Genomic DNA, 25,496 nt, shown 5'->3' with positions numbered 1-25,496 from the left:
AGAAAGACACAGTAGAAGAACCTTGACAACCATTATATACAGGAACATTGGGCTACTGGGGACAATAGGAGATGCATCAGAGAGCCAGGGACAAAGAAACTGATGCACAGGGTGGAAGGGATAAGCTTACAGCCTGAAAAACAAGATGAAAGTTAACAACACATGATGCTCTCAGGGGCCTTTTCTGAACCATTTCATACCATTCTGACTCCAAGTGCTGAGATACCCTGTGGTCAAACTTCCCCCTTTGTTAACACGCTTCATGCCTTATTATCTGGTGGTTGTTTGATGACACCAGTTCATAGCCTGATTTTTTCTCTTAAGACTGACTAGGAAAACTAAAGAAAACTTGGTTATATAACGATTTGTTTACCTGCCCTTTAATACCCCTCCTACAACACCACTGTCAGGAAAGAGAAAGCATTGCTCAGACCCAGAGTGCATGGTCCACTTTGCAAGCAGCTCCCATGCAAACCCCAGCTTGCCTGAATTCTGCTCATCCTTTCTACAATGGGACACTCATTTGGGTCTCTTCTACTTTAACGCTGTGTTTTTTAGTAAGCCCTGAAATATGGCATCTTAGTCATCTTTCAAAAAGAGCTCTGAAATTGGCTTGTATCAGACAACAAAACGTATGTCAAGAGGAAATGGACAGATCACTGTACACAACCCTCCTGACCCTTGCAACCAAACTGTGTCATGGAGGGAGGATCTGCACTCCAATCATTACCTCATGACACACTTCCACGTTTCCACATACTGCTGAAAATACGCTGTCATTTTCCTGACACACAGGAAAGGAGGTGTTTCAAAGTAGTACTTACCCCACAGCTAAGCGGGGCAAACCAGTGCCATTCTGGGCATTCACCTTCATTCCAATCAAGATAAGGGAAGAGTGTTGAGAGTATTTATCTCTAGAAATCTGAACAATACTGATCAACCGAAATTTCATGGGCTTTTGTGCACTTGCCTAAAAAAACTGGAAGATATTAGTGAGAGGTTTCTCAGGGCCATGTTTTCTCTCTCTTTCCCCACCATGCACACATAAAGACACAGCCTCTGATTAAAGTCCTCTTCTACTCACCCGAAGCTATTAAAATGCAGGTTTTAAATTTCTAATTAGACTCATTAGATACAGATGTGCTTCTTTCAAGCTCAATCGTGCATTTACAAGGGTCATCTGACCAGTACTCCATAGAAATTAAAGCATGGCTCTGCATTTGGAAATCAGTTCTAAAAATATTATTGCAGAATCCACAAATCTTAATGGCCTAGATCAAACATACTCCACTTTAGTCCTTTAGAAACATCTTCCTGGTGAGTAGTGTGCAATGTAATCCTGTGGCAGATTCCTTTCCCACACCCAGAACTGAACTGTTGAGTGCTGTTAAAGACTTGCAGCCATATTGTGGCAAACAGGGAATTGGCAGTGTCAGAGAGTGCGTGATTTGACCTGCACCACTTCAACTAAAAGTAATGCTATATGAAACAGGACAATGACCATCCAGGCCTGGACTGAGTTGCTCTTATAAAAAGAGCAGCTTTCCACCATGGCAGGTGAAAGCTAACCCAGTCAGAAAACTGGAAGAACACCACTACTATGAGTCAGGACCGTTCTCTGCTTGAAATTTTGGGAAGGCAACTCACTCTTGGCAGTTTGGAATTCCAGCTCTTTACACCCAGTTCTCTTCCTTATTTGCTCTGTACTACCCACTCAAAGTATTTAATTCTTACAGAGAATCCAGAAAGGCTTCACTTCCTCAGATCAATTAGCCTTTGAATCATAGATGTGTTACTGGTAAAAATTTGCTGACTCCACAAGAAAGGCTCCTTGAAAAACATGCCTGCCCTATGCACAGCTGTGACCCTTTCCACCCAGTTTCACACAGGACACTGTACTGTGTCTATGGTGATGCTAAGGGAAGGATTTTCAGGCTTCAGATTCCCCCCAAATTTCAGCCTCCTCTACCAGCACTGCAGTAAGCCAGGACTGAAAAACTTGATGGCTCAAGATTAGGATCAAAACTATTGAATGAAGATACTACAATAATGTAGACACTACTACAACAACACAGTGATTGCTGGTCCATGGGAAGCTAATTCTAGAAGGAAAATTTATTCTCCTTTTTGTAGTGATTGCATGAACAGACATTATCTTATGGTGAGAAATAACACAGCCGTGTTGGAATAGTCGAGTCTTTATAAAGAGCTTTATGAAACAGCAAGTAGTTCAAATACACATTTATTAATGAAAACAACAGAAACTCAATCAAGAGAACATGCTGAAATAGAACGCTCCATAAGCTTTACAGAACAATAGACTGGAGACTAAGCTGTACTGTACTGATCAGAAGAGCATGAAGGCACAAGGCTTCACCAGGGCTGAATGACCTGTTACACAGAAATGGCCAGGGAAAACACATCTCTGCTCCCTCTAGTATATTCTTTGCAGCACTGGTTTTCATTGCTTTGAATCGCAAGGTAAAGATAGAAGGATGAGTTTAGGTGATTTATACCCCTATTAACATCAGTGACTTAAAAATAAAATCAGCAAGCATGGAACATAAATTTAAGTCATTAATGTTCCATTTATGCATTAGTTTTTACTCTGATGACTGGCCCTTCTTCATTTTTCAGACAAGGTTAACTTTCACTTTTCCACTAAATCTAGAGTTACTGGTACTATTTCTGCTACTGGTATCAGTCTGCAAAGGAAAGTAATCATCTGTTGTTACGCTTTCCAGACTCTGGTATCACAATAACATGAATATGGTATCCTGCCCCCATAATTCCTACTCTGCTACTGAAATTACGGAACAGAAATTGGAGGTATAGTGCACAAATACAGCTTTCAAAAAGCAATAAAAAACAAGCCTTAAAAATCCTGCACATGTAAGATTATAAATCCATTTTGAAGCAATGTGTTGCAAAATTGATCCAATTTCTGACTACAAATCAACAAGACGTCAGAAACAGGTCTCTGCCTCAGTTTTCTGTCATGGGTTGATTGAAAAAAAAAAAATAGCTTTCTTCCCTTCTCTCAAATTCCCAATTGTGAAATTATTATTAATAAACTGAAAATCTTTCTCATGTCCCTGAAGTGAATTACCAAAAAAGCTGGGGTTTTGCATGTCCAATCTAGGCACCCTGCATTCAGCTAGTGATTTGTGCAGTTTGCTAGTTGGACCATGAAGTGTGGATATCCCTGGTTCTCTGGATGTTTTAATATACAACAGAAAGTTTCTTTCACAAGGGTTGAAATATTTGTCTCAAATCTTTAAAGTAGCTGATCACATGTTTTAAATTGAATTCAATTATGTTAGCCAGCAAATTGGCGGTTGTTCCATGTGATTACCTGTTACCTGACAGACATCACTGGGCAGAGACTGCAGCAATGAGCAACAGTATCATAATCCAAATTTCAAATTCAAGTTTTTTTTTCTCTCTCTCTCTCTTAAAAAGCACGTGTAGTAACCACTACATTCCCCAATTTTGTAGTAGTATTCCCTGAAACCTTCTCTGCACTTTGATATCAAAGTGTTTCTCTGCTCGACTGTCTTTCACACAAGAACTCCAGAAGTGGCTGGTTTAACAAAAAATAAAAGTTGGAAACTGTCAAGAAAACAGGCTAATAACTAACCAGACACTTTTGAAGCCTCTCTCTTTGTTTCCAGGGAGCAGAAGTGTGTGCTCAGACTGGTAGAGGACACTTCTATATACAACTAACCAGATCCTGCTTTTCTCAAGAAGCAGAGGTAATACTGTTTATTCAAAGAAGAGGGAAAACCAATTTGCAGTCTTCAGTGTTTGCACAAAAAACAACACTTTCTGCTTTTGAATTCTGTTCTGCTGATAACCAGGTGTTTGGAAATGCACCGCAGAACAGGCAAGTCTCAGGAAACCAGTCTTTAATGCTTTAAGTGATTAAATGAGTGACTTACCTCCCCATGAATGTGTCAACAAGAATTTCTCAAGTGTGATTTAAAATAAGGTGGCCAATAAAGCTGGAAGTTGCTCAAATTTGAAGGCATATTTTTATGGTGGAATGGCTTTTGGTTTCTAACATGTTGATTTCTATACCTGTACTGTGAAGGGGCCAGCCTGGACTGTGTAACCCAATTTACAGGGACAGGAAAATCAGCAGAATACAGAGGCCTCTCTCTGAAAACTCTGAAAAGGGAGATGAATTTATGTTGAATTTAGAAAAAGAAGTTTGTGCTGAGAGGACCACCTGAAGTGTTGTATTTAATATTCCCTAAAATGCTCACTCCATTTTACCAGATTTTAGTGGCAGATTTGTGTCTACCAAGGTTTCAGAAACTCTGACCTCGGAAAAGATTTGACTTTTATGGGCTGTATCTTTCTATCAGAAACCTTGTTAGAAGTCAATGGCCTCTGGCACTTCTTTATCAGTGCTACTGCTGCCTAATTACAGCCTAATTGCTGTTTCCCATCCCACTGAACGCCCAACAAGCCTGTGGCTCCCTCTTCTGTGTGTGCCTCATGGATGGGATGAGTTGTTGATTCGCAGCTCTCCAGGGTCCCTTTCCCTGTGCCCTGCTGCACAAGTAGCCTGTGTCACATCTCAGGTAGTCCCAGGTACACCCTGTCACACAAAAACATCCTCACAAGCCTCTGCTGGGAAACTGCAACCTTCCCTTAGCTGGTTCATCTCCAGTCTCTTGCACACACACACAAGTCCTGGTGGCCCTCACACCAAGGGCAGAAGCCTTGAATTGCACACAAGCACACCTGGATTTATCCCAGTATTTGAAGTAAGATCTCGCCCCATGGCAACCTGAAGCAATGTGGGGGAGCAGCAGCAGAAGGCAGCTTAGGACAGGCATCTTTGGTGATACATTTGAAAGCAAACTAGCTGATCTGCAGAACCATCATGCAAAATAGTGGCATCTTAATCAGTCTTAATCTCAACCAAACCCACTCCCAGGGCAGGAAAATCTGAACTGCTGAGCACAGTTGCATGGATGTCCAGGAATGAAAAGGCTGCGTCATGGAGAGACTGGCCAGGAAATGACACTGCATGTTCAGTCCTTTGGGGTCACTTGTCCTGAGAAACAAAATCCTGCATTGCAGCTCTCAGCCAGCACTAAGGCACATCTATACTACAATGAATTGGCACCAACTTTTTAGATACTTTTTTCCCATACAACACACTGACACAGCAATGGTCTAGCAGAGACTTTTATTTCAGCTCACATATTTACTACATTTGATATTTCTGTCCTGAAACAAATAGTTATTAGAAAAAAGGACCCATGTAGTTTCTCCTGTGAACCTAGTCCTCCACAATCATCTGGCAAAATCTTAAATCACTGTTTGTCCTCCCACTGACTTACTTATTTTATAGACACAGTTGAGGCATATAGGTAATTTAAAACTCTGATCTGATGGCTTTCATGGGGGCATTGCTGAACTCTTCCATTGTTTCCAGTTTTTTTCAGAGCCCAACGCATCATGGCTGCATAGGAGTCATAGAAAACACTAAAACCATCTGAAAAATATTTATTGAGTAAAATTATTTCAAGAAAAAACAGGACAAATACCAGAGACCAATCCACATAGCTAATTTTCCCTACAGCTGCAGGATGCAAAAAATCCTCTTCCCAAAATACCTTTCAGATAGTTTTTAAAGAGGAAACATGGCAGCATAGCTAGCAGTCCTGCTAATCTGTAAAAGCTCTACAGACTGCCCCCTGTAATCCCTGCCTTAAACGAATAAGAAAGATGTACAGCTCTATACAGTATGCAGTAGCACTTAGAATTTGCTTGGAAATGTAGTTACAGTTTAGTTCAGCAAGTAACTGTAAAGGGAAATCACATTTTCTCCCCTATTTCTTAAACAAAGCCTCTTGTAGTCAGGTTTCCATGCTGCAACCCCTGTAGTTACCTACAAAACACATCCTTTAGGACACATAAAACTGCAGCCAAATAAGTGAACATCAAGTAATCTCCCTCCTGGCTCTCTCTCCACAAGTAACCTGTACAGAAGCAGCTGGAATTTGTTAGAAAATGAAGACCCAAGTCCAAGAGGCAATACAACCTCTTCATGACCAGGATGTAACTCTTGCATAGCTTAGAGGCAAATCTCTTTCAAGTGGTTAAAACATTTTCAGTGCTCTGAGGGTACTATCTGAGTTAGTGCAGTGCAACTGAAAGACAAATCCACTTAGTTTTAAACAAGTTACCTGAGGTATATTTTCACCAAAAAAAGCACAAAGCTCACCGAAAGCTAAATGACCCAACTTTTGGGGTGGTAAATGCAGTCCTGGAAGGCTTCATGCTGGCATGTCTGGATTGAGATGCTCAGCTTAACATTAATTCAGGCATCTCTACTTGATGCTGGAGTCTTGTGGTTACAGGACGGATGCATTCAGATATTCCTGGAAGTGGAGAAGAGCATCATATCCCCATTCATTTTCTAATGTGGCTGTAACAGCCAGCACCAGAAACCAACAGATCACATCATACTGCATACTGGATAGGAGGTTCCTTCCAGGAGCTAAGAAATTCACTAAAATAAAAAACACACAGCTAAAAATGAAAGAAAAAGTTCCATCCCAGCTAGCTAAAAGACATGGACAAAACATACAATTTTAAGAGAGAAATTGTTATAGAAATAATTTTTGTTTCTGATAAAGGCATATTCATATACTTCTTGCCTAATAAAAGTTGAAGAATCTCAGAACTGTGGGTCCTGTAACAAGTTAGCTTGTAACAACACCCCGTCAGGAAGAACAAAAGGACTGCTGCTCAGGAAGAACAGAGGATGTTGACCTCACACTTGCAAAGGAATCTTTCTAAGCCCATGTTGGCTGCTGCCTACCATGACTTCAGCAAGAACAACCAGAGGCTAGAAAGATAAAAATCAATGCTGCATGATTACATTAGAGATCATCTCTAGAACACAAGTGTCTACCTCTCGAGAGCTGTAAGGTTGCCTACACTGTTTCATAGTCAGGATAGAAATAATTTTTCTTTGAGTTGTTTTCATTGGAGAATTCCCACTGTTTCTAAGAGAGTCATCAGCTGCCGAGCTCCAGTGGCAAGTTCACATGAACAGTTTATTAATTTAGTCTTGTTTTGCCCTCATCTGCATTAATTTCTTAGGAGAAAGCCAATACCTCCATGGGAGATCTGCCAGAACCTCAGCGAAACTGCTGAAATGCGAAACCCAAATCCATGTTTCACCCTTAAAAACAGAAGATGGGCATTTTGTGATTCCAATGCATTTGTCCCCGACCACCCCAGGAAGCAAAGGAAAGACAGACTTAAACAGAAAACTTCTTCCACAATGGGAAGACATTTAAAAAATTAATCAGTTGAGAACAGACACTAAAATCCCTGATCTTGTTAGCATTGCTTCAGCGTCCTCAAAGGGCAGTCAGAACTCTCTTCATCTATGGGAAGAAACCTTGTTTGTACCAGAAAGACAATGGATACATTAAATATAAATCTAATATTCGGTGAGTTTACATCATGTTGGTTGCCCATAGCAATAAAAGGGCAGTACTGCCAGACTCTGCTTAAATGAGACTGCAATTTTAATCAATATTAACCAAGTGTACATCCAACCAGATGTTTATTCTTGATACAGAGCTGACATTTATGTACAACTATCAGGTTCAAAAGCTATTTTCTAACATCCAAACCTGAGAATATTTAAAGATACAGTGGTACAGCATCACAAAATTATTCTTTCTTTAAGAACACTGCATATACTTTCTATATGCAGTGTTCTTGATCAACACTGCATATAAAAAGTTTAAACCTTACAAAGTACAATCTAGAGGAGCACGAGACTCTTTCCTGGAAGTCTGGGCAAAAAGTCTCTGGTCTTGACCAGAATTTTTTTTTACTGATTTTGGCTCATCAGGATGTTTCTGTGACTCTTACCCACATTCCACACATTTTGGGACATAACTGAACCCCTTCAGCACCAGTTGTCCAGGTTCATCCTTTTTTCAGTAGCTCTTTGGTAGAGACAGGTTCACAGATAGACCCAAACAATTTGGAGAATAAGGATTTTTGCACTGATTTTATAACTCATCCCTTCAACAGATCATAGTGGATGGAGCTTTGGCAAAATTTTTAGCTTAAATAGGGAACCACAGAATATTCTGCATTGGAAGGAACCTATAGGGATCATTTAGTCCAACTCTAATTGCTACTTGTGTACCTGCTATGCCAAAACAGCAGAACAACAGCTTGCAGGAAGGCTCTGCCTTGCATGCCCTCAAGTACTTGAGTACTCCAGCATACCCAAACTTGTCAGAGGCCTGCAGGTAGCAAAGGAACCACCACACAGGCCTCCCACCATCCGCTGGATAATTAGCCAGATGGCAAGCCCGCAACAAAGCCACTATGAGGCAGCCCATGTTCCTGTTCACTGAACCCTGTAATGCAGCTTAATTTCTCCAATCTAAATACCAAGCCTTGAAAGCTGCTGTATCTCTAGCCCATTTTCTAGTTAACATTGGGTATCCAGAAGGGAGCTGTTTGCATTAAAAATAGGACATGTCACATTAAGCCATTGGCACATTCTATAAAATACGGGGAAAGTATTTTTAAGAAAGCACTCTAAATAATACTGGTGTTGTTCTTGCTACTTCTGTAATTCAAGGGGCATTGAGCACAGTAAAGGCTGCCCTGTGGCCGAGTTCTAGTGAGAAAAGTCCAAGCTCAGCACCATAAACATTGCTAAATCTATAGAAATCCTTGTCCAGGTTATGAGATGGAGATAAGGACTTCTAAGAGCAACTCCTCTGACAAATAGAAGGACTCCTTGCCAGTTGCTTCACCAGCAACTTTTAACCCAGCTTTAAACCACAGGTTTGTTATCACAAGCTTTAGCTCAAGAGTCCCTCAATGTGCAGCATTAATTCAGCTGACACTGGGGCTGGTTGGTGCCCTGTCCTGTGATGTTTCCTGGCGTGTATGTTCACAAAGTCACCTCTGACTGTAACATTCAGAGGTCAGAGACTGTGACCATAAAACTTGCTGTGGAACAAGTGACAGAAGCACACAGCAATGCTGCAACAGGGGTAAGGCAGCTAAGTTTACATATTTGTGTAAATTGAGCTTAAACACATGCTGAAGATGTTACAAACCAGCCACTGTAGTGTACAAGCTGGTTTTCCTTAAATTGAAATGTGTGTGTGCAATTACTGCCAGCCAATGCACTATGAAACCCTTTCTGTTTCACCAGAGCAATGTCATACAGTATTACTTTTAGATAATTTCATTGACACTTGGACCTCTAATATTTTACTCACTACAAGTACTTCTGGAAGAGAAACATCTAGTAGCCAACAAAAGCCTGTTGCAGTACCAAAGCCACCATCTGAGGAAAAAACAGAGCGATGACCAGCATCTCAAGGAGGACTAGGTACATCCTTCTTACCAGAAGAAGTTATTGCAATAACTCAAAGCAACATAAAAGACTAATTTTCTCTGCACTGGCAACTGTAAGAATCTCAATCATTCCATCATACCAACCTGATAATAATAATAATAAGGCAGATTTCAAGGAAAGATATTGCTTTTCCCATAAACCTACTAGTTGAGGTTTGGAACAAAACAAAAGGTAAAGGCTGCTCATTTATTTTTTATTTCTTGACGTCAGATGCATGAGGGAAAGAAAACCAGAGAGAAAAGTTGAAAGAAAAACATCTACTCAACATCAAATCATCCTAGCTGGTGGTAGAATTCTATCAACACCATAGAGGAGAGACCTCTGTTAAAAAATAGTGGTAAAGGCAGAAGTTACTCAGAGTAACATAAAACAATACCAAGGTTAGGAGATTTGGTTAATCATGTTTTTTAGCCCTTTACAGAGCACAACTCTATGATGCAAGACAGGACAGAGACAAATCTCAATAACAAGTGGAATTCCTTCCACCTCTTTACTCAAAGGTACGTAACTCTTTGAAATGGCTTGGGGTTTTGGCTGTTTAGTTTGGGTTTTTCAAGGTATATAAAGAGACTGATAGAGATCTTCAGTGTACTGGGGGTTGTGCAGGTTTATCAGCAGCTCACTAGCTTTGTGAAACTGAAATCATGCTGTATTTCAGCCAGTTCTGAAGAAAGATCTGCACCTGTGGCTGAGTAAAGCAATACAGAGACATCCACTGACCTGGAGGTACTAGCTTGTTAAGAATCCTTAAGATGTTTTTCTCTCTCCTCCCCTTCATCACCGATCCTGAGATTTCAGGCACCAATCCTTCCATCCCAGATGACAGTTCTCAATTTAGAGCTTTTTGATGTGCATTCATTGTTTAGCATACCCCTCTGCCCTAAATAAAATTTTTGGTCTTTTTTGATACAAATCCAGTTGAGTTTCAGAGCAGGAACTCTAATCAGAAAACATTAATTAGGCTGAAACAGCTAGACATAGCTGGTGGTTTTCCAGGTGATCTGCCAAACTGAAGGAGGGCCAGGTTTACAGTGCCACTTATTTCACTCCAGCAAGCAGTAAAAGAATTTTTAAATAAGCCTCGCTGGTTGTTAAGTCCTTTTCCCATCCTAATTTAGAGGAATTACCAAGATATGTGTAAATATTAACAAGTAGAAACTGGACATACTCAGGAAATGCTAAATCACAGAGTCATCACAGGTTCATAAAATGGCCTGGGTTGGAAGGGACCTTAAAGATCATCTTGTTCCATCTTGTTCCCCCTGCCCTGGGTAGGGAAACCTTCCACTAGACCAGGCTGCTCAGAGCCCCATCCAATCCGGCCTTGAACACTTCTGGGGATGCGACATTCACAATTTCTCCAGACAACTTGTTCTAGTATCTCACCACCTTCACAGCAAAGAATTTCTTCCTAATGTCTAATCTAATATCTACTCTCTTTCAGTTTGAAGCCATTCATCGTTGTCCTGTCCCCACATGCCTTTGTAAGAAGTTCCTCTCCATCCTCCTTGACGGCTCCCTTTAGGTACTGGAAGGCTGCAATTAGGTCACCTCAAAGCCTTCTCTTCTCCATGCTGAACAATCCCAATTCTCATAGCCTGTTCTTGTATGAGATGCAATAACTCCTCTTTTTAAACTTTTATACTTCCAGGGTTATTTAAAGTTTCTGCAAGACAAAAGCAAGTAGTTTTAAAATAACTTCAGAAGACATCCATCTGGTCATTCCAGCCTTTAAGAAGTGTCTAACTTGAACTGTTGACACCATTTAGGAGAGGTCCAACCCACACATAATTTCTACCCTATCAAGGCCATGTCTGTTAGGTGGCCCCTGCCCTCTGAAGGACATTCCACCAGCACTCAAGTGACCATGGCACAGTCCCATCCTTCAGACAGGAACCTTCCAAAATTAGCCAAGCAGCTCTGGTTGAGTGCTTTGTGTGCTCACCATCCAAGCACTGCCTGCACCATCTGATGCACAGTAAGACTCTAATTCAGGCAGGGCTTATTTGCTACAATATTTGCTTACAATAGACTTTGGCTGTGGGCAAACACTTGAGGCATTAACTCAAGATCAGGCTGACAAATACAGCAAAACTTGGAAACTCAGGGAAGGATGACAATAGATTTTGAAAAATCTGACCCAGCAATACAAAATGGCAACTAACAGAACTAATGGAGGATGGATGGAGTAAAGGATGGTACTTTCACATGTGTAAAAATATTTTGAAGTTGATTCTGGTGGCAGTGACAGATCCATAAGGACATCCACTAGGCACTGCAATACAGGATGGGCAGCACTACAGTGTGCCAGGGAAGCAGCCCTGTCTTTGAAGAACAGGCATGGATCCATCTAAAAACTGATGAGACACATTGTGTTTGTTAATTCAGAAAATAAAAGGCTAAATGAGGACTGCTGAAATTTCCAAGGTACTCATTTGGAAGTGACCACCATTAAATTTCATACGATTTACCAGTTAAGCTGAATGTTATGCTTTTATTATCACTGGCAATCAGCAGAATTAAATCCCATGCCCTAGTAATGCCCAGGAAGAGCGCTTCTATTTTTGCATAATAAAAAGAACGAACTGACTTCAGCCCTGAAAAATTAAAGGATTTGTCATGTTTATCAATTAAGACCACAGCCTGAAGTACAGCTTCAGACTACTAAGACAAAGTTCTTCAGTCCTGCTAAATGAAAAGAACAAGTTTGCAATATCAAGGGGATAAAAACTCAGCAAGGGTCTAATACACTTCAGAATGTCAAGCTTGGAGTGGTATTTAGCAGACCTGCTTCATCCACACCTCCTGGTTCTCTGTCAGCATGAACATGTTATCACCGTTGCAACTGACTGCTGGCAATTCCCTGTGATGTTAATGAGTTCTGAATTTATGCAAAGTCTCCCAGTTGGTGCTTCTGCAAAATCTACCAACAGAGAGATACCAAGGTAGGATACCTGTGGTAAAAAGCATCTAGCTTTCTCCCAGTTATTAATTACTATAGCAAGCCAGACTTCAGTGGCCATTTGAAAATCTTTCAAAACACCTAATTGACTGGTCTAGGAAAAAAAGAGTTGACAAAGATGCATCACAACCCTGTTTTGAGGTCCTACATATCTACTGAGAGAAATTTATTACATATTCCTGTATTCTGATGAATCTTGCACAAAAGACAAATCAGAAACCAGAAATAAAATGCTTGATCCTCAAAGCAATTAGGATTTGCAAAAAGCTGTTTGGACCTTGTGCAATCAAGTAAATCTGCAATGACAGAAGAGCGTCACAGCTTTTTTACAGAATTATCCACGGTCATTCAGAATCACAGCCACTGTCAAATATCCATGGCTTAATAAGAAGGAGGAAATTAAATGAGCCAGCATCAAACACACACCTCTTATGCCAGTAAAATTGTGCTCCTCCAGCGAGGTCCTAGGACATTAGCTACCGCGCTTCCCAAAAACCAGCACTGCTATGCACATTCCACTGAATATTGATTCAAGGGTACATCATTTGGATAAGCTAGGGGAAATTTGGAGACTATTGGAGTTGATACCATGAAATACTGGTTTTCAGATCATCATTGAAGAGAGAGATGGTAAATATGTTCTCCATCTCCATATGCAGATCCAACAATCAGGGTCCCACTCACTGAAAAGAGTCGAAGTGTGCACCTAATTCACTCATTTGTTAAATCGAGCACAACTTATGGTCACAAACCAAGCAGAAAGCACTGCTCCTCTAAAAGTCAGTACAGAAGCACCTCTGATCTTCTAAGTGCTGGCAGTTAACCTTGTGGGACAAACTTTTCTTATTGGATTGGACTCTAACTGAAATAATTTTTTACCAAAATTCAGTGATTAATCTTTAGAATTCAGTGTTGCAAATATAGAACCTTAGAGTTAATAAAAGCTCATATCTGACATTTCCCACTGCAGCACAGGGGAACTTCTTTTCTGAAGAAAGCATGAATTATAAATTCTATGTAACTACATAATCCAAATAAAATATTCTCCCATAACCAGATAATTGCTTTATAATAATTCTTACATGCACAGCATGGATCATCTCAGCTATTTTCACAATCACTTTACCCTAATTTTTGCAAGAAGTACAAGAAATTCTTTTCACAGAACTGCTTTTGTGATATGCTTTCTAAGGTACATCCACCAAAGGGTTTGGCTCTGCTGGAAATGATGAAAACAAGGAGCAGTATGACATTTTATTTCATCAGAGCAGCAGAGGAATGGCTAATGTTTTGCAGAATTCTAGACAATTTCTTCAGGTTTTATATTAGCATCCTGAATGCTGTAAGTGGCAACTCCCGCTGCTTAAATCTCAGCACAGATGTGTCATGACATATTTTCAAGAAGAGCTGGACTTGCTCTAACTCCTTTAACAATACCCATCTCCCCCTAATTGCAGTGATCAAAACTGGAAGCTGATCTGACTTTTGACACATACATTAACAGAAATGGAATCACAACCCAGCAGTTTCTCCTTGGCTTATCAACTGCCAAGAACCCAACGTGTAGTGCAGCTTTTAGACGCTCCACTGGGCTAGGTGACCTCCATCCTCAGAGCCTGAGAACATGCTGCTCCTGTTACTATTCTCAGAACTGCAATTCCCTTTTTCCCCCTTAAATAAGGGGGAAAAATAGGGTAATTAAGATTAGAGATCTAGACAGACCCACAGGCCCAAAAGAGATTGGTAGGGGCAGAGAGGAATGGTTAAGTCTTTCCCTGGCCTACAAAACAATTTTCCCGCAAGATCCTTTGAAGTTTTAGAATTCTAGGCTTAGAAAAGAAAGCTTTTTCTGCTGTTTTCAAATCACATGGATCCTGTGAAAGCCCTATTACACACTTCCATTCCCATCTTATCCACATACACCCTAGCTTTTCTCAAGGGATCCCATGTAGGCTTTCTTTTGTTCCACATATATTCCAGAGACAGATGCTGTGAGAAACAAGGTTCAGGTATGGTGCATTGCCTTGTGCTTTCAAAATAATTCCACATTTACTACCACTAGGGCTCAATGCCACAACTAAAAAGGCACCAGATAATTTTGATGAGGCAGGCTGTACTTATGCTAATCTATTTTGCCTCTGGAACAAAGATGTCCCACAGAAGCATTAGTGGAAGTGTTGCTGCAGTGGGGAGGCTGTGCAGTAAGAACTGGCCCCTGGACTGGCACTGGAGCTCTGTACATTTCTCTGCACACCTCAGGCCCTTGCTCCAAACTAGTGAAGTCTGGAAGATTGAACCTTCTCTAGTTCTGTTCCATCACCATGAGTGCCCCTTTCCATGCACTGGCTGACAAAGCAGTGATTGCACAATCTGTATGTGGTGTTCAGCTGGAGAGTCTGCTCTGGTCATCGCAGACAGAGTATTTTTCATTTGCATCACGTGCATGTTGTTGGGAAAAAAGTCATGCTTTCATACAAATAAGTATATTGTTTTTAGACAATATGCCAATCACAAGATTCTGCCAGAAAAAAAGCTTTGCAATGCCATCTCTGGTTAAGAACATTCCTATTCATTTTTTCATTTCAATTACCAACATGTACCCTATGCAATGCCCACCTCCTTGCCTCCCTCTCTCATTTTTCAGGTCAGTATGCTCAAACAGCTCCTTGGATGTTCAGGTTCTGCAAATTTCAGAAATTTTAAAATTTGTCTTTTATTATACATCAAGCTACTTAACAAATGACAACAAAACAAATTTGATATTAGAAATTAGGCCCTACAATTGCGTCACTACCAATGAGGATAAGACCCATGAGTATTAAAATTACAAGTACTTTCCTCTACTATGTTAAACACTACAGGTAAAAGCCTTTTAAATCAGAGATTTCTAATCAGGAACCCCCAGGCACTTTCCTGTAGTTCAACCCTGAACCTGTACTGGTACATATTCCTCACTAGGTGCAAGACTCTACACTTAGCTTTGTTGACCTTCATTATTTGATTTGAATCCCCTTACTTTCTCTTCTCTAACAGATATTAGACCTTCTGCTTCAACCCCAAGAAATTGCTTTCCTAGAACTAGCTGGCTCAAAACATGGGAAGTCCCATCTGCCTCCCTTGCCCTATCATTAATCGGCTGTGAGGCTGGTATATCAGCCAAAGAGTGAAACGTGAACAGTTCACTGTCTGGGGACATGACTTAAGCCAAAAGAGCTTAGGCAAGTGTAAACAAATTTACTCTCCTGAATTTACAAATGTGGGTTTAACCAACAGGTTCTTTTCAATACTGCAATACACTGCCAATGAGCTCTTCTGCAGGGACTGCAGTACTTCCTCACTTAAAGGGAAAAAGCAACAGTTTCTTAAGCCTGAGACACCATCACAGAAACTCAAAAAATATCAAATCACCACAATTAATGATGCAAAAAAAGTGAAATGATGAACTGATGAAGAGACAGATTTAATTGCATTTAAGGGAGCTAAAAATGCTTGGTCCACCAGGTAAAAAAGATCTACTGGCAAGCTGTAAAACATCTGTTTCAAAACAAGGAGCATGAGAGTCCACCACCAAAGCAGGCTATCTCATCCCAGCTAAAAAGTACTTCCAATGCCTCTGGCAAACTTGCTGAAAAAAGAGAAACCATCCTGCCCCAAATTCAGCAGGGAATAGGGAAGGAAACAATAATTACATCAGCATAAGCAACTCTGACATTGTTGCAAAGGCCAAGATTGGTTTTCACCCAGGGCCACACACAAGCAAAAACATGAAACAAGAAATAACCTAGGTAAACATTTTGCTTGGATATGGGTGTACGAAATCACTAACTGACATTCTCATGCAGTCAGTAAAGCACGCAAGAGAGAAATGATCATTAGAATATTGCTGCTCTGCCTGGCTTAGGAAAAGGAATATTAGACTGAACGCTGCAGAGCCCAAAAGATGTGCTTGTATAAATGGGAGTCGGCTCAGAAAGGAAACTGAAAAGAAACTAAGAAAAAGCAGTGTCAGACAAGCATGAGTCAAGACACCATACCATGTCCAAAGAGGAACAATCCATGTCTGATGGTTCTGGATGCTGAACAAAATAGCAGCTCCTCAGAAAAGCTCTAACACAGACTATTCTGGAAGCAGGCTGAGGAGAGAGCTGAGGTATGTTTGTTCTACCTGCTTCAGCACTGCACACAGAGCCTAAGCAATGTACTCTGGCAGGCAGATGGTGTTGGGTTACAGGAGTCACTTGGTGGCCAGTTATTTGATAGCAAACGACTTTGTTCTATGCAGTAGAAATTAGCTGGCTCAGGAAGAATTTAAATATGTTCTAACAAGGTAACTTGTTCACAGCAGAGGCTGAATCCCCAGCAGAGTTGCCACTACAGCTGGAATACCTTTTTAAGATGAAACAAACAGTACTCTCCCTTTTCCCTTCTGTATAAGAAATAAGGAAATAAGGTCTTATCCATCTTTAGAGAGCCAGGGCTCTTCTCAACAAAAGCAATATGTGCTACTTTCAACTTTACTAAAAATACACTTTTCTCAGTCCACAACTAAGATGACTGCAACTCACCTAGTAAAAACAGTTGGGATGAAGCCTGAATACTCTGCACGTATTTAGGAGAGCACTTCTTTGCAAAGAAGTTTCCTGATGTGATAAAGCCTTGCTATCCTGTGAATTGGTGATGGATGTGTCCAAAAGTTCAGCAGATTTGCCAGCAATTACTCTTCAAAATCAAGCAAATTTCCACCTACAATTTCACTCACTCTGACTCAGTAATACTCAGAGACAAACCAATGAAACAAATGCTTGCTTCCAACTGCTTACCACAAAATGGACACTAATCCGTTGCACAAGATGACTCTCTAAAATTCAAAGAATAATGGTTCAGACTACAAATGCTTTGAGCTGAACTGATGGTTTTACTAGTGGCAAGTGGCTGCATCACTACAATGTTAATTTTATAGTGCCAGATACAGAATAACCTTGGCAGAATCCTATACTCAACTGCACAAGACCTCACTGGAGATGTATGGCATGTGTGTGAGGGGAAATACATTTCTACAGACTGCCTATGGAAAGTGACAAACAACTGATCTACGCAGAAGCTGAAAGGCAGCCAAGATCTTAAAATGTCTAAAGAAACAGGTACGCCATTGTCACTAACTAGTAGTCCTGCTGTTAGCCAACTTTTAATCCTCTAGCCCACAGACCAAACTGGTAATGGGGTCTCCTCCTCGATCCTTATCAAGTTCAGGCTTCAATTCCACCAAAAGTAAAATGTACCTCCAGACAGGTCACAGCCCTGTTGGTAAGGTAAGGGCTTTCCTGGAATGAAGTCCTGCAGAAATTAAGGCATGCCTTTTTCTCCTCTCTCACCCTGGAATTTTCCTCATCTTGTCTCTTTACAGACCTGCCCCTACCTGCTGGCAGAGAAAGGATATAGCTATATCAGCACAGAAATTGCTGTCTGAGTAGGTATTAACATCATGCTACAGCTCACAAGCTCTTGGGAATGATGGTAGAATCCCAAGAGTGGACTGTGCAGATTTAATTGTTCATGGAGTTCACTGCCCCCTTTTAAATACCTTTCTTCACTCAGAAGGAGATTTCCAAATATGACTGACAGAACAACTGTAGTCAGAACTTACACAAAGAAGCAGAGAAGAAGGAGCATGCCAGCCATAACACACTCCCATATCCTGACAGGTCATCCTCCAGACATAGCAGCACATCCCTCACCAGCTTCCTTTGGGAGAATGTGCTGGATTACTGCTGGAGTTTTAGCCTGGCCTGGGGTGGTAACAAAAATGTTCCTGTACCTCTGCACCTTAGGCCTGACATGGGACAGGGAAGTGACAGGACAGAATTCCAATTAACTGAAGTATTCAGGGAGGCAGTCTTTAGGCCACTGTTACAGATGACATGACAGCACATCAAAAAAAAGCTGTATAACTAAAAGCAGCATTATCTGAAATCAATTTTTTCAGGACCCACAGTCCTGCAACATTACAAATCTCATGTACTGTAAGCATTTACAAAACTAGTAGCTGTGTAACCCCTGGGCTACATTACAATGAATATATATAAGGATGACATTTTCATTTTAGAAGCTTTTTCCTTCTAGAAAAATGAGGGATTTTTGTACCTGCACCATAGACCTAATGTTATATTAACATACTATTTATAAGCCCTACAGGTACAGCATTTCATTTTGCTGTAATTACTTTTGGTTTTCTGTTCTTCATTTTCCTCATTTTACAGGGAGATCTTAGCATGCAGCACAACTTTCTTAAGGTGAGATAGGCAGTATTTTGCAGAAATAAAGAATGCAGATTTTATAAGCATGCCAAGCACTCATACTCTCTGCTGACTAAAATTACAGGTTTTTAAAAAAAATGAAGCATGAAAAAAAAGGTAGATAATATAATTTATTTTCATTCTCTTCTGATGTTAAAAAACAAAGCTGTACATAAATGCATCTTCTGTACCTTCAAAATTTCTGAAAATTTTACACTTTCAGAACTGGTGCAGATTTGGCATCTCAGCTGAAGAGCCAGCAGCATCACTGTAGGATTTGGCTGAACAAAACCATTACTTTGGCTGTCATCCTCATAACTAGAGCTACAAGCCTGAGGCCCCTGCTGGCAAGGAACCAGGCCAGGCACAATGATTCAGATTGAGATATAGGAACCACCAGCCCAATTTCTCTGGAAAGAGCTCCCATTTTTCATGTGGGCTGAAAACCAGGAAACTGAAATACTGCTTTCCTGCTGTTTTCAGAAAGTGAGCCAAAGTCTTAGAAGTTTGTGTCAAAGCTCCACTGAAGCTGCTGCACTTCGACAGATGCGTTCTTGGGAAAAGTGGTACTGATGCCATGTAAGCAAAAGCACTTTTACTCTACTTTCATTTTTGTGCTAAGAACAGAAACTGCCTGTGTTGGTCTATAGGAGCAACGTGTGATCCAACACTGTCACCTGTCACTCTGCCATCACATGCCAGCCAGGGCTTGGTGCATGCAAGAGACACGGGCTCGGGAGGCATCCATGTTCCAACAGACTCAAGATACAACTCCACTGCAGTGTGCTCGGCACGTTTCATTTTAACAAAAATTCTAAGGGTTTGGCAAGAGTTTAGGTAACAGTCCAAAACACAGATTTAAAAATCACAGGGAGAATGTGCAGTGAGACTCCAGTGCTGAAGAAAAGATGGCTCTACACACAACTACAGGGCCAGCCACTCTTATTTCAAAGGAAATTTTACTTCTTTTTTGTCTGCAGCATCCTCACTGTGCAAGTTTCCCTTCATCTCTCTCTGCCTTTAACATCTACCACTGTAATAAGAATTTTATGTTAGGAAACCTTACCAGCAAAAAACTTGCTAGAAAACAAATCATCATAACAAATGCATCACCACCAACAGACCAGGAAAAACTGACTAGCTGGAAGTTAAGACATCAAATACCAACTCCATCAGCCAAGAAAGCTATCTCCCCAGTGTAAGTGTCCCAGAAATAATGAATTTCAGGCCTCATCACGTCCCTGCAAACCCTGAATTGATTTTATCTGGAAATAACCCTCTACCCAGCAGCTAAGGCAGAGAGACCTTTCTGTGAGGGCAGAAGGATCACAACAGGTCGAGCTGGAAATGAACAGAATCTTAGCAGGACAGAATTCCTGCAGATGAGCTTGCATGATGTTGATAAAGATGGCATGACACAAAACATTAGGAGTAAACAGAACACCCTGTAAATTAGTTTATATTAATTTGAAAAGGCAGAGATTTTTAGAATAGAAGCCAAACGTGACCAATATACAAGAATGGAAATCTGTATCAGAATAAATAGTTCCATTTTAATGGACAGGCATGACATGAATGTGACAAAGTGCCAGTGACCAGTCTGTCTTCTTTTCCAGGATGAAAATGTACAGAATTGTACCACAACATCAAAATATGCAGTGTAATGTGTCTCTCCAAGGTTTGAAACACTGGGCCTCATCCCATCTGACAACTGGATGATGTTTAACCAGGTTAATCCAGGTTACCAGGTACTGCATGCCATCTTGTCCATCTGCACATAGCAACTCTGTCCCATTAAGTCTTGAGCTGAACCTCTTTTTTGGGTGCACATCGGTTACCCAGCAGTTCTCAAAACACATTTGCAGAGGTCACACAGAGCCAAGCCAGCTTGCCTGACTTCACAATGCTTATCCAAACAAGCTGGAAAGACGAGGAAAATGACTGCCCACCTCATTAATTTCACATCACTGCATCCAATGTGAAGTGCTGGAGAGCACACATGACAGACCTGGCCAACATGCAACCTGCAGGCCAAACACCTCTCAGCTCTGCAACATAATCCCTATCTGACTTGTTATCAGCAGAGAGAAACTTACAGCAACCAGAGATCCTGGCAGGCTTTGTCCAGCCTGCACTAGTTGGGTGCTGCCCTTAGCCTTGCAATGGGAAGCCAACAGAGACCTCGGTGGGACAAGGCTGTCAAAGAGACAATGTTCCCCAACCAGAGACATTTTAGCTTTGAAGAACTTAGTTTTGCAAAAAGCCATGTCAGGTTCTCTGTCCCTGGTCTGTAAATAAAGCACTGGTTACTGTCAGGATGTGCTGCCAGCAGACACCAGACATTAGTGTACTATCACCCCTGACAGACAGCTGATCAATAAATAGCACAAGTGGCAGTGGCAGGTCTGGAGGGTGGAAGGGTTCAGAAAGGTTTCAGACTGCATTCTAAGAAAGGTATAGCTGCTACATGCCAAAGAGAAGCCAATCCTTTAATTTTGAAGATGGGCAGACCAGGAGGCCTGTCAGATGGTTTCCAGGCAGATCAGCAGCAGCTGTCCTGGAGTTCAGTGTAAAGACATCAAAAGCTAAGATGACACTTTATCCATGAACAGACATTCAAAAGTATGCATGCAGGTCAACATCACAAAGTTCAGGATTTTGAGCAAACCCTAGCTTCACAAACCTCATTTCAGGACCTGCCACACACTGGCCAGCACTCAGAGGGAACAGTGCTTTCCTGGGACACCCTGTTCCCGTTGGAACACGATGAAAAAATATTTCATCTAGTTGTATACTCTATAAATCAAGCAAGGGACCTTCTTTGTTTGCTTTTAGCAGGGAATTATGTTTAGAAACATTTATTTTTATATACAGATTAAGTGGCAAGTCATGGTGACTTTAGGTAACACATGAAAAACAAACTTTTACTTCAGCTTTCTGGATGTGGAAAAGAGTGACAGATGCATCTCTCCCTGAGACCATTGGAAATGAAAGCTTTTAAACTGGGAAGTAGACAGTAAGTCCAGAGATTATAAGGTTATTCTCTACTTTTGTACTGATTTTGACAGGGATAAAGTTCATTTTCTTCACAGTGGCTACTGTGTTCTGGGTTTGTGCTGAAAACAGAATTGATAGCACAGGGATGTTTTGGTTATTGCTGGGCAGCACTTTCAGAATCAAGGCCTTTTCTCACCTCACCCCAGCCAGGAGTCTGGGGGTGCACAAGAGGTTGGGCAGGCACACAGATGGGACAGCTGACCCCAACTGACCACAGGGATATTCCATACCATATGCTCAGCATACAAAGCTAGGAAGAAGGACTAGGGGGAAATGTTTGGGGTGATTTTTTTGGAGGCATTTGTCCTGTCAAGTATTCATCAGGTGTAATGGAGCCCTGCCTTCTTCTCTGGGCAAGGCTGAACACCTGCCTGCCCAAAGGAAATGGTGGATAGATTCCTTGTTTTGCTTTGCTTGTGTGCATGGTTTTAGCTTTACTTATTAAACTGTCTTCATCTCAACCCACAAGTTTTCTCACTTTTACTTGTCTGATTCTCTCCCCCATCCTGATGTGGGAGGGGAGTGAGCAAGTGGCTGTGAGTGATTTATTTGTTAACTGCGTTTAAACTGCAACCTTAAAAGTACAGAATGGGAGGGAGAGTGACAGACACACAGTAACTGTAATGGCACTAAGCAGCATTGGCCAGAACTGCATCACCCAAACAAGCTAATATGAGAAACCCCAGACTGGCAAGGATTCTTGCAAGTATTTAGTCCCTATCTGCAAAGTACACACCAGGAACTACAAAGCAGAGGAACACACCAGAAATGCTGTACCAGACTTGCTACATCCCACTTCTGAGACCACTGTCAACATTTCCATGCCTGTGGAAAAATCCTATACACCCAGTCACAGCAATTGTGTGTGTAGACCCCTGAACACTCAAGACCCCCAAAACCAACAGGTTTCACTATGAGCTCCAGTAGTCAAAAAGAATTGAATACCTGAAGCACAGATTCAGAGTATTTTTTAATGCAAATGTTAAAGCTCTTCGTGAAAATTTTCTAATTCTAATGTTGAAGGAAACTGTCTCCTAAGCTTACTATCACTGCTGCCCAATCCACCATCATATTCTTTGGGTTGGACCAGAGATGCTGTTTGGATTCTGCCTGGTTCATGTTCATACAAACATGCATGTATCTGCAAATTCCACTCTTCCACTATTATCATGGACTTTCTAGAAAACACTTAGAGTACTGTTTTGTCTGGCAACAGCTTTTTCAAACTTGCTACTTCTACTACTATGGCTTCAATAAAACAAATAAAGATGGCTATTCTTGTCACATTTGTTGAGTCTCCTATATAAAAACAATAAGTAGGGAAGGCAACAAGCCCATATGAGCTTGTATGGACAGTTTTTTGCCCACCACAAAGGTTTGAAGCCAAAGAAACAACCAACAAAAACCAAAACAAAACAAAAACAACCAAACCCAGGATGCAACCCAAACTAAGCATATTTTCAGAATTTATCAACACTCCCACAATAAGAGAAATGTATTTCTTGCCACTGAAAGATAATTTGAGTCTGTAGACCTTGAAGAGCTTTTCTGTTCACAAGACATTTATGGTGCTCTCAACTTCTTACAAACACTAACTGCAACAAGGAACCAAGGTTGTGTTTACATCAACTCTAAATAACGTATGGTCTGACATATTAGAAATTTCAAAAGTGCTTCAGTGCTGGCACAAACCTAGCAACAACCTATCCTCACCTGCTGCAAAAGGAACTGTGCAAGTATTTCACTGAAATTCCTTCTACCTTCCCAAACAATTCATATGCCTGTCTCACACAATCAGATGCCGAGATGGGAATTGCTTACTCCAGGTGCCAGAAGGAATCAACACCTTGAGCAAGGAAGCTCATTATCCAGCTTTCACTTTAATGCCAAGATGAAGTGTATTTCAACAGGCCCCAGGTTATTAATAACACACCTTCAGGCAGAGACTGAGGAAGATGGGAGTAAGGGGAGGGGAACACACAACAGAACCTCTTCCAGGTAGAAAACAGAAATGGGCAAACACATTCAAGAGGTCTGTGGCAGGCAGATGGGGCACAACACATACGCAAACAAGCCTGGGGCATTGGAGCAATGCAGCTACAAGCTCGTAAGAAGTGTTGCACTACTTGATGATGGTCTAGCATCTCCCCTGGCTGCAGCCAGCTGGCCTTCCTTCATAACCCATTTCAAAAGCTATCAAAAGCCCAGGACCACTCTACCTGCCCACTTACACCTCTGCAAAGTCCTCTGAGCCTGCAGACTTCCTTCTCTGAAAGATTCCCCAGGGTCCCATGTAGTAGTGTAACCATTATGTCAGGCTCTTCAGAGCTCATTAATTGAGTATAATTGTGTCTATGACGTGAAAAAAACATCCTGGTATGAAAAACACATGCGGTGGCACGGCATCAAACCCTCACAGATTGCTTTCCTTGCACAAATCATCTAATATGAGCAAAGCTAATTTGATGGTGATGTTTCTTTGTAATTCTTCCATGTTGAAGGAAACTGTTTCCTAAGCTTACTATCACTGCTGCCCAATCCACCATCATATCTTGCTACAACTGGGCTGGACCAGAGAGGCTGATGTTTCTTTGCAGAACACCTGGACTTTACACAAGATGAGCATCTCCTCGCTGCAGTTTAGTGTCGAGGGCAGGCTATAAAATCATCCTCGGAGAAGGTCCTGCGGCTTCACAGCGCTTGTAACTTCAGACCCACCCCAAGCGCTATCCCCGGGGAGCATCGCTCCGCGCAGCTCCCAGCCCGGGCTGGGCACAAACACCGCCCGATTCCTCCACAGACACCTCACCCAGCTTGTAAAGTCAATTAAAAGCCCAGCCGCCCCCAGCGCCTACAACCGGGCTCCCCGGTCCTTCTCCCTCGTCCCCAGGCCGTTCCCGTGCCCGGCGGCAGAGAACACCCCGGGATGCTCCGGGAGGAGCGGCGTTTCCATCGCGGCAGCAGCGGAGCCGCCCGCCTGCCCCCGCCCGCTTCTGCTACCGACGGCACTCCAGAACACACCGGGGGAGGAGGAGGAGGAGGATGAGGAGGAGGAGAAGAGGACGGGGCGAGGGGCAGGATAAGAGGATGGCCCGGGATGACACAGCAGCGGCCCCGGGCCCGCCGACGATGGCGGCAGCGCCCAGGACATCCCGTTATATAACGGCAGCACGGCCGCGCCCGCAGCGCCGACACCCGGGGGCGTGTGCGCGACCCCCTCGGCACCGGGGTCATTTCAACCCGGGCACAGCGCGGCCCCGCCCGCCCGCCCCTCACCAGCGGCTGCATCTCGGCGCGCACGGCGGGCACCTGGAACCGGTCTATCTCCTCCATCATCTTGGCGGCGGCGCCGAGCGCGGCGGGCGGAGCACGGGGAGCAGGGCGGGCGGCGCGGGCGGCTCCTCAGGCGCCGAGAGGGGACAGCGACAGCGACAATGACAACGACACCGCCCGCGGCTGCGGCTGCCTCATCGCCGCCGCCGCCGTGACTCAGCCGCGCCGCTTCCGGGTCCGGCCGCCGCCCCGCCCCTTCTGAATATTCATGAAGGGCGGAGCCACTGTCCCTCGCTCGGGGCCCGGATGCTGGGGTTCCACTGCCCCGCCATATATGAATATTCATGAAGGGCGGGAGCGCTGTCATTGGCTACCGAACGGTGGTCTCCTTGTGTCCCCGCCTTTTCTGAATAGTCATACGAGGGCGCGACCACTACAACCAGTTTTGTGCCCGGTCACTCCATTCCCCGAGGCCTGC

General features: G+C 42.4%; 1 protein-coding gene across 3 annotated transcripts in view; it reads right to left on the bottom strand.

Annotated features, from left to right (window-relative positions):
- FAM219A (family with sequence similarity 219 member A) overlaps positions 1–25,268 on the bottom strand; it is a 93,326-nt gene extending 68,058 nt beyond the window's left edge. For 2 of the 3 annotated variants that reach the window (XM_059491840.1, XM_059491841.1), the window contains exon 1: positions 25,022–25,232. In XM_059491840.1, the coding sequence (XP_059347823.1) occupies positions 25,022–25,081 (60 nt within the window). In that variant the 5' untranslated portion in view covers positions 25,082–25,232. Of the gene's footprint in view, positions 1–25,021 lie in introns of all 3 variants that reach the window. The other variant, XM_059491842.1, reaches the window with a different exon arrangement.
- Positions 25,269–25,496: the final 228 nt, after the last annotated feature.

The sequence above is a fragment of the Ammospiza nelsoni genome, chromosome Z (assembly GCF_027579445.1).
Source record: "Ammospiza nelsoni isolate bAmmNel1 chromosome Z, bAmmNel1.pri, whole genome shotgun sequence".
Taxonomy (NCBI): domain Eukaryota; kingdom Metazoa; phylum Chordata; class Aves; order Passeriformes; family Passerellidae; genus Ammospiza; species Ammospiza nelsoni.
The sequence above is the reverse complement of the archived record's forward strand: the minus strand, read 5'-3'. Positions and strand labels throughout refer to the sequence as shown.